The following is a 13,740-nucleotide window of genomic DNA, read 5'->3' as shown; positions in this document are numbered from 1 at the left end:
GCCTAATTGCATTTGTCCGGGAAATAGATTTACTTTTTGTCAGTAGGGTTCTGCTCCTGAAAACTGAAACGTTATGAATTCATATTTTAATGATTATTTATTTGTACTTCCTTTTTTAATTTCCATTGAATTACTCCATTGTTCAGAAGCCATTGAATCCTGTGTTTGGACACCGTGGATGTAATAATCACAATTGTCCACACGGTGGCATCGTGCTCTTTGTAACGGGGCTCACCTGCGACTTTACATTGGTTAAAAGAAAGTTAATTAATGAGGTAGCTGCAAACGATGCTGCTTAAAACATATTTTAATTACATTACTATCGTTATTTACTATTGAGATCTTCAATTATTGACACAGAACTGTCCAAGGGAGAATCGGAGCTAAGTCTTCCAGAGCTCCAGACTGTTACTGTGTGGTCAACATGCTAACCACTACTAGACAGTCCATCCATCTATTTTCTATACCGCTTCTTCCTCATTAGCTGACTTCGGGCGACAGGCGGGGTACACCCTGGACTGGTCGCCTGACGGCACATATACAAGTAGACAAACAACCACTAACCTATGGGCAATTTAGAGTCGCCAATTAATGTGGGAGGAAGCCGGAGTTCCGGGAGAAAACCACACAGAAATGCCCAGGGGAGAATCGAACCAGCTCTTCCCGATCTCCAAGCTGTGACTAGACAGTGTAACAGATAAATTGTTAGCTTGTAGCTGACGGAACTGTAATATAACATTCCCTCCACAAGGTGGTGTCATTTAACCAATTTATTGTAGAATCACTCCATTATTTTTTGGCAGATTGATTTCATTTTATTCACATTTTGAAATATATATGCTTTTGTTGTGTTTTAAATCAAATTATTTTGTTTGTTTTTTTACGTCATTTTATTTTGTGTTTTTTTAAACTAGCGTAGGTTTATAATTATAATGTACATTGAATGTACAGTATAATGAACCGTCGATTTAGCTGTAATTTACCGCCTTTACCACTAGAGGGAGCCACTGTACTTAAAGCGAAGCGCACATTCATTAATGAGACAGAGAAATCACACTTTTTGAAATGTATATCTTTATATAACTTGATTCAATTGCATTGTATTTTGTTTTTATTTTAATATCGAAAAAGATGTCAGGCGGTCTACTGCGTTATTATTACGTGTTTTTTTTTTACTTGTAGATGTTTTTGTTGTGGGTGTTACGACTTACGACGTTCGTTCTTCCCTTTCGGATTGTCCCCTGTCGGCAATGATACGTCTCAGACGAGGGGGGAGGGGTTTGGTGACGTCACAGCCTCGCACAGTCTGCACACACGCCGAGTAAAAGAAAGGCTGGTACGTCTTTTTGCACGCTGAGCCGGCTGAGATGAAGCACCACAAAGAGGAGGCTTTCTGCTGCTTGCATGGATTGTAAAAGGAAAGACATGATGATTGTGAACCACGCGCTTTGTGTTTGCAAGCAGGCTGGTGGTGCTGCTGGCGCTTCACGGTGATGTGAGGAGAAGGAGGAGGAGGTAGGAAGGCGCTCCCTCGTCTTCTAAGAGGATAAAGCGAAAGGGAAAGGAGCTATTTTTAACCTTGTGGACTGGACTATCTTCCTGGGGCACCATGAGTAGTGGGCCGGATGAGAGTTCGGTGCGTGTGGCACTGAGGTAAGGATGCTTCTTCTTCTTTTGGCTCCCACCTGCACCACAAACACACATTGGCCGTCCACCACACCTCCTTCTAATACACATGCAAGTCCAGTTATAGATTCCACAAGCTCATGTTGTTCATGCGTGCAGTGGATTTATGAATGCAGGATTAAGTGTATTTACTGTTTATTGCTCACTTGACCTTTGTCCCCCTCAGCTGTCACTCGCACAACAAGTACTAGTGGTACTAGTTGAAGTAGAAGTGATAGGCTCTGTCTTATCATTTAGGTGTGTGGAGTATGACAAACACACTGGAAAAGGCCAAAAATGTCAATACTGTCAGTAAATGCATCAATTGAGCTGCATGATTAGGGTGGCAGCCATGTTTAGTTGTCATGTGATCGAGTTCCCTGTCTGTCAGACTTTGACCCACAACTTTGTTTGCTCCGTTTTATGTGTGTCACAGGTGTACCTAATGTTACGGCCGGTGTGCACGGTGGCACGCCAAGGGGGTCAGGTTTCCACCTTCACTGCTTCACATCTATTCTTCCCCTTTTCAGTAGAGCAGGAAAGATAGAAGGGCGGGGGCTTGCTTGTTTTGTATCAAACCTCGAAGAAGTCATCATCATCGTCATGCATCATGGCTTGTGGTGTTGCATGAACTGGAAGAAGCATTTGAGGAGTTGCTCATTTTGGGTCAGGGTGTGGTCCGAAGTCACCTGAGCAGACCACCATCTTCCTGTGTGACACCTTCCTTACCTCCAAAATATTACAGTATTTACATACTATTTTTATATTATTGGTGTTTATTTGAATACAAAAGCAGCAATTTAAAGTCCTATAAAAATATTTTTATATTTACGATATTATAATAAATATATTTCATGTTTATTAAATTATTTGAATGTATATTTTCATACACAATATAATACATCATGAATATATCATGTACTGTATGATACGAAATGAATAGGGGAGTCACAAGATATTGCGCGATTGAAACGTGACAAGATTTCTCATTCAGAAAAAAAACGGCTCATGGACACTAGGCCTGGGACGAATTAATCACGCAGGAAATGAACATGAAGTCGACCATTTTGCCGGCCTCAATATATTGCCATGTGCATTGTTTCCCATAGAACAACGGCGTGAACAGAGTGAGACCCTTTTGTCAGTCATATATTCTCTTAGTGTCGGCCACCAGCATACACACAAAGTGCAGAAGAGTTTAATGTAGTGGAAATGAAATGAATAGATTGCAACACACACCTAGAAATAAATAAATATTAATATTATATCCTTTATTACTTTTTATTATTCTTATTTTTTTAATATATATATTTTCACGTCAGCCTCATCCTGTGCGTGACACCGTCAATTAAAAAAAACAAAATATTAGTTTGGAATTTGCATGGTATTTGCTTCATACGATGTATAAAAAGTATAAATCAAATTAAATGTTTTTTTTTATTTTATGTAATTTAATTTAGCAGCAAATACCCTACAAATTTAATTAAATGAGAAATGTAATTTAATTTATTTATAAGTTAATGTTTGGATTATTATAACTGTGGTTGCCTTTTTCAGCGGACTGTTTTTTTATTTTTTTTTTATTTGAAAAATAATTTTTGTTGGCAATTTACAGCATTCTTGTCAGCAAACTAGTGTCTGACCTGACATGCCCCATGTGGCGATAATGTAGTACAAGTAACATCAAAAACATAGAAAACCATGAGAATCTGACATCAGGTCCAAACTATTGGATTAGTTGCTGCCAGTCTGTTTTTAACACAATAAATCACCACGGTGACGCCCTAATAATGCTTCAACATGTGAAAGCTTCTCCACGGTGCCTCCCCCCTGTAAGTTGAGTTCAGGTGTGTGGGTGTTTTCAGAATCAGTTAGCACGTCGCCAACCAGCACTCAGCCTGCAAGCTGTCTGTTAGCACCGTCTTAATCCGCTGCGATTATCTATTTTTATACAGTATATTACAGGGAAATGACATGCTCCATTAAAGCCTATTAGCTTTATTATTTGGTCATCATTGGCGTTTTCTCTTCTTTGAAGGGCGCACACACACACACACACACACACGCGCACGCATGTGTAAATGTGTCACCATTATTACATAACAGCCTCTGCTGCAAATGTTTATTTAGTAGCGTATTCCATGCAAAAGCAACACAGGAAGTTAACAATCCATCCAACAAGTGAGTCATGCTGAAGCTGCGCCTCGGTGCCCTTCAGGTGAAGTTTGAATTATTGATTGCGTGGCTTCAAATTTCGCGCTGTGAAATTCAAACGTCTTTCTCCGAGTAATTAGATACGCGACGGGCATGCTGCGTACTCGTCTGCTGACTTTGGCATTTCTGTTTTTGTCACTTTTTAAGGGATGAACCGCGATCATTTGAATGTGGTATGACATCATGAATAACGGCTGATGATCTTCTCAGAATGGGTGTTCATCATTATTCACTGATAATAGTCATTTATATTGTAATTAAATATGTTTTTATTATTATTATTTTTTTTAAGAATTATTATTTATTTACTATTATCTAAAATAATAATAGTCATCCTTGTACCTTGAACAGGAGATGAGCAGTAAAAATAATAATAATAATATTATTTCTTGTATATATATATATATATGCAATATCCGTCCAATATAAGCCCCTCCCCTGAGTCCATTGTGGGCTCTGGCTTTGTGGTTGAGGGCAAAGGCTGAGAGCCTGCTGCCATGACACACAACAGTGTGTGTGTGAGTGTGCACGTGCATAATCATCGTGTCCAGCCGGGCTACTCGTGATGAATATTCATGAAGCAACTCAAGTGAACTGAAGCAAAGCAGGCTGCTAACCATCTGCCAGCTGCTGTCCTGTGATAGAAACTGCAGAAATGGTCAGTATTTGTCATGACCAAGTCTGCTCCATATTGTTTTCTTTCTTGCATTTCTGCCCACTGATGTAATGACCCAGCCATAATTTACCAGTGGAGCCAAGATAGGTGTTGCTATAGTCATAGTGGGCGCTTTGAACGACGTGGATCAGTCAGACAAAACCATGAGTTGGCACAATACTCCAGTAAATCTTTCATCACATATGATGCAATAGCTTGTTTTTAGGCTACTACCCTAATTTTAAGTCAATAGGATCATCTGTCAGAGACGGTTGACATATCTTTGTTTTAATAAGACTATGGTGTACATTCGTATTCTCGTTTTAACCAAGTGTAGTAACAGCGCCCTCTGTCAGGACAGGTGGTGTCATCGCATCACCAGCACTTGCCATTCTTCCAATCAAATTGCGCCGATGTCATCTGTATATTGCCCACGACCACGAGGGGGCGCTCTGCTGAGTTCTATGATTCGCTATAAGTGTGACCCCGGGCTTTTTTTTTTGGCCCGAACATATTGAAAACATTCAAAAACAGAGACGAAAAGGAAATGTCGCTGCTAATAACAAATAATAACAAACATTTGCCTTAAATATCGCCGGCCCTTGTTTATAGCGGTAAATTGGTGTCAGAACTGACCCCGTTTAATGAATTTCCGTCATACAGGATTCAATGTTAACAAATGGAATATTATTGGAATTAGAGCATAGATAAGCTGTTTAGGACTTACGGTGAATACGGTTTTTAAAATTAGTCGAGCCTTGAAGACAGAGACGCCATACACTCCTATTATTCCTTGTTTACACCGCATTGCAACTCCTACGCTGCAGGGACTCAAGATGGCCGCTAGCTAGCAAGCTAGCGAGCTAACCAGTTAGCCTCAAATTTATTTCTTCAAAACTTAAGACGCCAAAAACATACGGAATGGGAGGAGAACTATTTTTTCACTCACCTATCATGACGGACATGCCGTGGCTAACTTCATGACTTCATGTAATGTAAGGTAATGTAATGTAATGTCTCAATGTTACTGCCGCCCCGTGACCACAATACTACATATCGCTTGTATTTCAACACGGTTTGACGAACATTAGACCGTAATCTACCACAAAACAGCAATCATTTATTAATTCATGTCTGAAAAGCCGCGATATAGTGAAGGAGCGATAATGGAACCTCGATATTGCGAGGGACGACTGTACATAAAGTCTACATAACTGTGACACCCATTTCATTATTTGGCATTTCTGCCCAGCAACAGTATCTGCTGCAATATGCTGCCCCCTACTGATATGGAGGCTACAGGTAGAAGCTGCTATCTATTTTTCACACATTGTGGACATTATGGCTCTAAAATAATGTTGCTCTGGTGACCTGGATGGAGATGAACACTAAAGACTGATGTAGTGCAATCCAACGCTCCTTGATGTCAGTACCAGATGTCTTTTCCTAAAAACTCATTCCAGCCTAGTCGACAGCAACCTTATACGTAGAATACAGTATAAGTATACCTGCTGGCATATGCGCTGTGAAAGGGCCTGAGTGTGGACTTTTGTATGCGCGGTTACATAACACAAACATCATGGCCGACCTCAAGGCACTTTTTTGTTTTGTTTGATGCACTTGGTCGTAGGGTTGTGTCATCATGTCCAAAGTTACACAGAAGCCTGCAGCTAGTGCTTAAAATAGTTGCCCGTTTACCTCCCCTGGCCTGCAACCGACTTATACTAGACGAACAACGTCTTATATTTGCACTTCCTGATTTGTCGTCATGCCTGGTGTTGTTTTCCACTCATAAAACAACACATAGGAAATGTCATGCATGCATGAATGCTAATATTGAAATAATACGGCATAGCATATGCAGTAGTTTGTAGCATGACTCGGTGTCGTGAAAGGTGATTTGATTGGCATGAGTCACTCTCTATGACTTCATCTCTGCAGAGTCGAGTGATCAGCGGGAATGACATCATTTGCCTGCATATTTTCACTATGTCCGTATATGTCGGTATACTTTTTATTCCTTTTCTTGTATTGTTTTTTCTTTTTACTGTAAAAGGTCCGTGTGCTAGGCATTTCTCTCGATCTGTGTGTGTGTGTGTGTGTGTGTGTGTGTGTGTGTGTGTGTGTGTGTGTGTGTGTGTGCGCGCGTAATCCACTGTTTCTAAGGCTGTCACTGTAATCGCAGTAATGAGGGAGGCAGACAAAAGCCCGTGTTTGTGTTTCCAATATGAACAACTACTAGTCATTGCATAAGAGCACCTGTCCACTCGTGCTAACATTGTCCCATAGAACACAAATACTGTATTTTTTGTTTGCGCTGATGTTGTGGTGTATCAAAAAAATGCAACTCTGTGTCAACTTATCACAGATTTATAGCCCGAAGTCTTGCTGGGTTTATTTTCTGTAAAAACTGCTCACAGCCTGTGCATATTGTATTGGCAGACGGTGTTGGGGATGCTGTGATATGCTGTGATGTATTAGCCAGCGTCACACATTGTAGAAATATACCATTTGAGGACAGTTAATGGGGATTTTCTTAGAATTCTTCATATTATTGTTATTTTTTGTATTTAATTAGGTGTACTGTAAAGTAAATAGAAATGTACATGATATGGAATACGTAGCCAATTCATAGTCACGCTAATGGCTAGTATCATTAGTTTAGGTAGTACCGTAATTTCCAGTGTAGAAGCCGTTACCTTTTCGTAAACTTTGAACCCTGCGGCTTATACAGCGGTGCGGCTAATTTATGGCTAAATTCTAATCTTGTGACATCTCCTTTGCTTCAGAACTACTGCTAATCGTTTAAATACGGTGCCGCGCATGAGTCAGTGAGGAAACCGTAGCTCTCCGAGATATCGGTGAACTCACAATGAGATTGTCAACCCATTGGAAATCGCAGGAGGTCATTACTCAAGTATAACAGTCTGACTCACGGTGTCATCTTACAAAATAAAAACGCTAAACTCATCACACAGCAACTTAACACTCATAGGGTTGCTAGGAAATATACAATACAAGTACCAGTATGAGTTTAAAATTAAAATACAGCTATTTTAATGTTTTCCCATAATGCATTTTGCCCATGCAAAGCATTTCATTGGTGCCTGCCAGGGCGCTGCAATGAAATCAGCCTCATATCATAACAGTGGTTTATTTGGTCTCAAAAAATGTTGACAATAATATCTTTGAGCGTCAATTTGCGGAGTGATAAACATTTCAAAACAGACTTGCATTGTTTTGTGACTCGGTTAAATAAAAAGTATTTGTCCAGTCATATTTTTCCAATGTACTTTTCTTTAAATTAATGTTAAAATCTCGTCTTGTCTCGTTCTCCCAGTCTCGTGCATCGGGTGTCTGGTGACACCCCTATTTATTTATTATTATTAAATCAGGTCAAATGTAACTAATATGAATAAAGTTTATTATTATTGTTGTTCTTTCATTTATTTCTAAAAGTGTGTGTGCGTTCCTTGTGCTGTTGTCCTGCGTTTCTCTGGTATCCCTTCACGTGCCTCCGTGTTCTTCCACCTGTGTCATGTTCCGTGTTCCCGGCGACAAACATTGAGGAATTCACAGTGAGAAGTAAATGTATCCTTTTAATCTCCTCCCTCATAAAGACTTAAGCCTCTTTTTTTTTTTAAACGTCATCTTTCTTACAGTTGACCGAAACTGTCCAATTCATGTGTGGATCACTTTGTACTTGTGTTTTCCACGCTTGAATGCATGTGAAAGTCTTATTTTCTCCTTGCTCATTGTAAATAAAGTATCAAATGTGGTGTAACTTGTCCCACAGTGTGCAGTAAGGCAGCGGTAGTCTTCCATTCCCAAGGAAAAACATTCAACAAGGAGCCTGTGTGTGTCTTGTCGAAAAGGAGGATTAGTTTGCTTGTTAGTTTTCCCTCAGCCTCAGGGAGGAAAAAAAAGGTGTTTTGGGTTGAAACATAAAGTCATTTGGACGTCCAGCTGTCCAGAAATGATTTATGTTTGTAGTTCAAACATGACATTAGCTGAATAATCTTTCATTGCAATGTGTACAGTATGACACGGTTAGCAAAATGTGTTATCAAAAAGGACATACGGGACTTTATCATTTACAGTCTAACTTTCACAAGTCTAATAATAATAATTATTATTGTTATGATACAATTTTTGCATGATTATGCCATATATTTTATATATCTATATTGTATTATAGAAGTATTACATGAGTACATCATATATTATAAATGAATATGTACAAATAAATATGTATAATACATGACTTTTTACATTTTTATTACTTCTAGTAGCACGCGGTGGTGAAGACACAATATTGAATCTGTTTATCATAATAAAAGCAAATTACACTTTATAAATAATATAACAATTTTAAATAATACTTAGTTTTTTTACATGTCAAATATATTTATGTATTATGTAAAATGTAGAATTTGACCCAACAATAATTCTTTTTAAAAAAGTCAAAAAAATACTATATATATATATATACATATATTATTATATAATAATAATAATAATCATCAGCCTAAATAAATGATTATTATCATTATATGTATATACAGGTACACATACAGTGCTTTTCTTCCTGTCACTCACGCAACAGTGACCAGTGTTTTGGGGTTTTTTTGGCTCATGCCTTGAAAAAGGAATGTCGTCTTCTACTCAGGGTCGTCTTACATGCGGGTCAGCAGGGGGATCACTATAGCGCTGAGTATGAATGCTAAAAAACAACAGTGGGTGCAGAATAGACACATTGGAACTAACACACCTCAAGGGGCTTCCAGGCAGGTTCACTGTTGTCATAGATTGTTATATCAGCTGATTTGGGGTTGCTGTAGCGATGACTGACATTATTTTCCCTCTTAGAATTCAAATGCACCATCGGAATAACTTTTGAAGCTGTTATTTATAGGTCAAATCTCTACGTATTGTTGCTTTAATGACAATCACTCACTACACAAAAGATGACATCATGAAATCACCTCAGTAACAGAGTGACGGTCTGTGAGCGCCTCCTTTGTCAAGCTGATGGAGTAATGCTCACTTGTCAGGTTTTGGGAAGGTGGCCAAAGGGATTTACCCACCTTTAATAGACGAAACCAGACGATGCCCTTAAATCACTTTCTGCTCAGACTGCAACTGAAGCATCTGTGCACTTTTCCACAGCGTTATATGTTGTAGTCAAAAGTACTGATGCACCGTCGTACAAAGTGCCCATTCAGGCTGCTACATGAATGAACGGGAGAGTCTTTTCAATGTGCGTGTTGTCATGGACACACCATGCAAAGTTGCCCCTTGTATGCACACAAACACACATTATGTCGCGTGCAAAGCTTTGGGAGCACACGGAAAGACACGCGCATCCCCGACCGACGACGCTGTTAGAAATATCCTCCATTCAAGGTGGACAGCGCACAAGAGAGAGGCCTTTCTGGCAGGAAATGATGTCATAATTTATTTAAGGAAGAGCCAAGTCTTAATGAAATCCAGGGCGGGTTGTGTTTACCCTCCTGAACAGCAAGTGTACTGTGAGGCGTGTGCAAGAAGTGAAATACAGCACACGCGCACAAGCCACGTAGAACCAACACTCATTTTTACTATGTGGATGTTTTTTGAGCTGGAATGAAGGCAGACTGGATGCGACTGCGACTCATGTTCCCTCCCTAAAAGGACACATACTAGACACTTTATTAGGTACACCCGCACAGTCTTAATCGTGTGATCCAAGACAAGTGTTGCATTGAAATTCTGCCTCTACAAATTAACTACAGTATAATAGATGCCCTCCGAGAAGTATTCATTTAATAATGAGGAAGCTAAGAGGTGGCACAGGTGTACCCAATGAAGTGGCCAGTGTGCGTCTACTATTGTGGTGTGACAGAAAGGGACTGGTGAGCATGCACACTTAGCTTTCTCTCGAACACAACACACAAGTGTTGTTTTTTTCTGCATTAATTTGATTGGAACATTTGAGTTTACTAGGGATGTCCCGATCCACATTTTTGTGGCTTCCGATCCGATACTGATCCTTTTTTTTTTTTTTTTTTTTTTTTAATAATAAGCGTTTGTTACAAACATGAATTTGTGGAATTGAATATGGTTATGAAAATAGCTCTTCAAAGCATTACAAATAATGCAACCAAAGGAACATGAACGTCATGTATTTCAGTGTAACTTTAAGTATGTTTCAAACCAACGAAACCATGACCGTTGGTGATGTTTTTTTTTTTTTCAATCAGGATTCGTCCTCAGTTGGCCAGAGAGAAGATCGAGGGTTGCCATATTTGCACATACGTGATGCCCGGGGAGCCGCAGGTGTTTCTGGGCAAGGACAAGGCCTTCACTTACGACTATGTCTTCGACATGGACACCCAGCAGGACGCCATCTACAGCCACTGCACCCAGAGGCTCATTGAGGGCTGCTTCGAGGGCTACAACGCCACCATATTTGCATACGGGCAGGTTGGTACGACGAATTTTCGTAATCTTTGCCGACATTAATCCTCTTTATTGTTGAACTCCTGTCAGATAACCTTTCATAGGTCAAGACGAATGATGTGTTCACACAGGTGTGGTGAGGCAGGGTGTCTTTCAGCAGGGAGCAGAGGGGGTGACCATGCTGCATTCCATTTAAATCACCATGGTGACCACCCCAGCCCCAATGAACCCCCTCTCTATTTCTTTAGAGAGCCTCTAAGCCCTTTTATTAAAGTCTATTTATTGTGCGCATATATGTCCTTTCCAGACCGGTTCGGGAAAGACGTACACCATGGGAACCGGCTTTGACGTCAACATCGGCGAGGACGAGCTGGGTATCATTCCCAGGGCCGTCAACCACCTGTTCCGGGGCATCGAGGAGCGCAGGCAGGCCGCCACGGAGCAGGGCAAGCCCGTCCCTGAGTTTAAGATCAACGCTCAGTTCCTGGAGGTACAAAAACACAAAAATCCTAATTGCTCCCTAGAGATATCCTTTTATGACATATTCAATGCATAGTGGTAAAGCAGCACATACAGAGGTCAAAGGTTGTTCAGCAGCCTGCTGACACCATTCAGGGTCATTCAAGGTCAAAGATGACAAGTAGGATGTTTTTCCTCTTCCTCTTTCAGCTGTACAACGAGGAAGTGCTGGACTTGTTTGACACGACGCGAGACATCGAGGCCAGGAGGCAGAAATCCAACGTCCGCATCCATGAGGACGCCAGCGGAGGCATCTACACAGTTGGAGTCACCACACGCAGCGTCACCTCTGCTGCCGAGGTCAGCATAGCATCATAATCCTCATTGCCATCGACGTTTTTAGCAATTTAGTCCTGTTTTGATGCCGCTCACAACCAAAAAGGGGCGTTTTTTTTGCTGTTTCGGCTCAGCACGTGCAATTTTATTCGTATTATCCTATACAACTCTGACAGATGATCCAGTGTTTGAAGCTGGGCGCTCTCTCCAGAACCACCGCCAGCACTCAGATGAACGTCCAGAGTTCACGCTCCCACGCCATCTTCACTATCCACCTGTGCCAAGTTCGAATGTGCTCACCAGACAACGTACGCATTACATATCCATTGAATTACCCCGAGCACATCACCTACAGTATACGCACTGTCCTCTCTCTTCCAGGAAAACACCACAGACAACCGGATAACGAATGACTCGGAAATCGACGAGTTTGAGACACTGACGGCTAAGTTCCACTTCGTGGATCTGGCTGGTTCCGAGAGGCTGAAGAGAACTGGAGCAACAGGCGACAGAGCCAAAGAAGGCATCTCCATCAACTGTGGACTGGTAAGAAAGATAAGCGCATGATTAATTTTACTTGATATGTTTTTTTTTTTTTTATTTATAGTATGTTTTTTTTAATGTTTTGGGGTTTTTCATAATCATACTCACTATAATTATTTTTTACATTTTTTATTTTATTAATTTCTTTACTGTTTCGATGTAGTATTTTGGCATTTAAAAAAAAATCATTTTATAATGATTATTTTATTAATGTATTGAAATTAAAGTTAAAGTGGAACATTTTATAAATTAAATTAAACTACTTATTGGTTTTTATTTTATGATTAAAAATTAAATATATTTTAAAATGTATAAAATTAATTGTTGAGCTAGTTTGCATTTCATATTGTCATTGCAATTCATTCACTTCAACTTTGTTTGGAGCTAAAGGCGCCCCCTTGTGGCAAGAATATATCCCCCCCTTTGCGTAGCGTTTGTGTGCAACCACTTAGTTACAGGTTTTTAGAACTTGTAATTTTTATTTTTAAATTATGATGAAATTACCACCACTAAACAACAATCCTTAGAATAAAAAAATATATATTATTTTTTATTTAATTTAATTTATTAAAATTATTTCATTATTTTATTTGTAAATATTTATTATTTTGTAACTAGGCTAATATGATATATCCAACCAAATGTTAAAAAAATACATTTAAAATTGATCTGTATATGTATTTTTAATATTCTTTTTATATGTGCAAGCTGGCCCTGGGCAATGTCATCAGCGCTTTAGGTGACAGAAGTAAGCGCTCCACTCATGTGCCTTACAGAGACTCCAAACTCACCCGCCTCCTGCAGGACTCCCTTGGCGGCAACAGGTGTGTAACTAAGTACAGCATAATAACCTCTTATACTCACGCTAAGTAGGCTATATGTTGTGTGTCCCATCCAGTCAAACAGTGATGATCGCCTGCATCAGCCCGTCAGACCGCGACTTCATGGAGACCTTAAACACCCTTAAGTACGCCAACCGAGCGCGTAACATCAAAAATAAGGTGGTGGTGAACCAGGACCGAGCCAGCCAGCAGATCAGCGCCCTGAGGACAGAGATAGCACGTCTCCAGATGGAGCTGATGGAGTACAAGACGGTGAGGGGAACTTGTGAATATGATAGGGGGCATTTATGACAATCCCTTGACCTTTCATTCAGGGTAAGCGAATAGTGGGCGAGGACGGCATGGAGGGGATCAACGACTTGGTCCATGAGAACTCCATGTTGCAGACGGAGAATAACAACCTGAGGGTCAGGGTGAAGGCCATGCAGGAGACCATTGACGCCCAACGAGCCAGACTCACTCAGATGCTCAGTGATGGAGCCAACCATGCCCTGGCCAAAGCAGGTAGGACATATCCTGCTAATACCGATCCTGCTAGGGCGCTTAGTTACATAAATGGTGCGTTAATTGAAGAGAGGCTGTTAT

The 13,740-nt window shown here is 40.2% G+C and overlaps 1 protein-coding gene across 5 annotated transcripts in view; it reads left to right on the top strand.

The window, feature by feature from the left end:
* Positions 1–1,296: 1,296 nt before the first annotated feature.
* The window catches only part of LOC129168075 (kinesin-like protein KIF21A), a 28,478-nt gene continuing 16,034 nt past the window's right edge, over positions 1,297–13,740 (top strand). For 4 of the 5 annotated variants that reach the window (XM_054752918.1, XM_054752917.1, XM_054752919.1 and 1 more), the window contains exons 1-9: positions 1,297–1,653; positions 10,777–10,999; positions 11,283–11,465; positions 11,645–11,794; positions 11,947–12,078; positions 12,152–12,316; positions 13,022–13,137; positions 13,212–13,407; positions 13,470–13,659. In XM_054752918.1, the coding sequence (XP_054608893.1) occupies positions 1,610–1,653; positions 10,777–10,999; positions 11,283–11,465; positions 11,645–11,794; positions 11,947–12,078; positions 12,152–12,316; positions 13,022–13,137; positions 13,212–13,407; positions 13,470–13,659 (1,399 nt within the window). In that variant the 5' untranslated portion in view covers positions 1,297–1,609. Of the gene's footprint in view, positions 1,654–3,770; positions 3,884–10,776; positions 11,000–11,282; positions 11,466–11,644; positions 11,795–11,946; positions 12,079–12,151; positions 12,317–13,021; positions 13,138–13,211; positions 13,408–13,469; positions 13,660–13,740 lie in introns of those variants that run through there. The other variant, XM_054752921.1, reaches the window with a different exon arrangement.

The sequence above is a fragment of the Dunckerocampus dactyliophorus genome, chromosome 15, assembly GCF_027744805.1.
Source record: "Dunckerocampus dactyliophorus isolate RoL2022-P2 chromosome 15, RoL_Ddac_1.1, whole genome shotgun sequence".
In the NCBI taxonomy this organism is placed as follows: Eukaryota; Metazoa; Chordata; class Actinopteri; order Syngnathiformes; family Syngnathidae; genus Dunckerocampus; species Dunckerocampus dactyliophorus.
The sequence above is the reverse complement of the archived record's forward strand: the minus strand, read 5'-3'. Positions and strand labels throughout refer to the sequence as shown.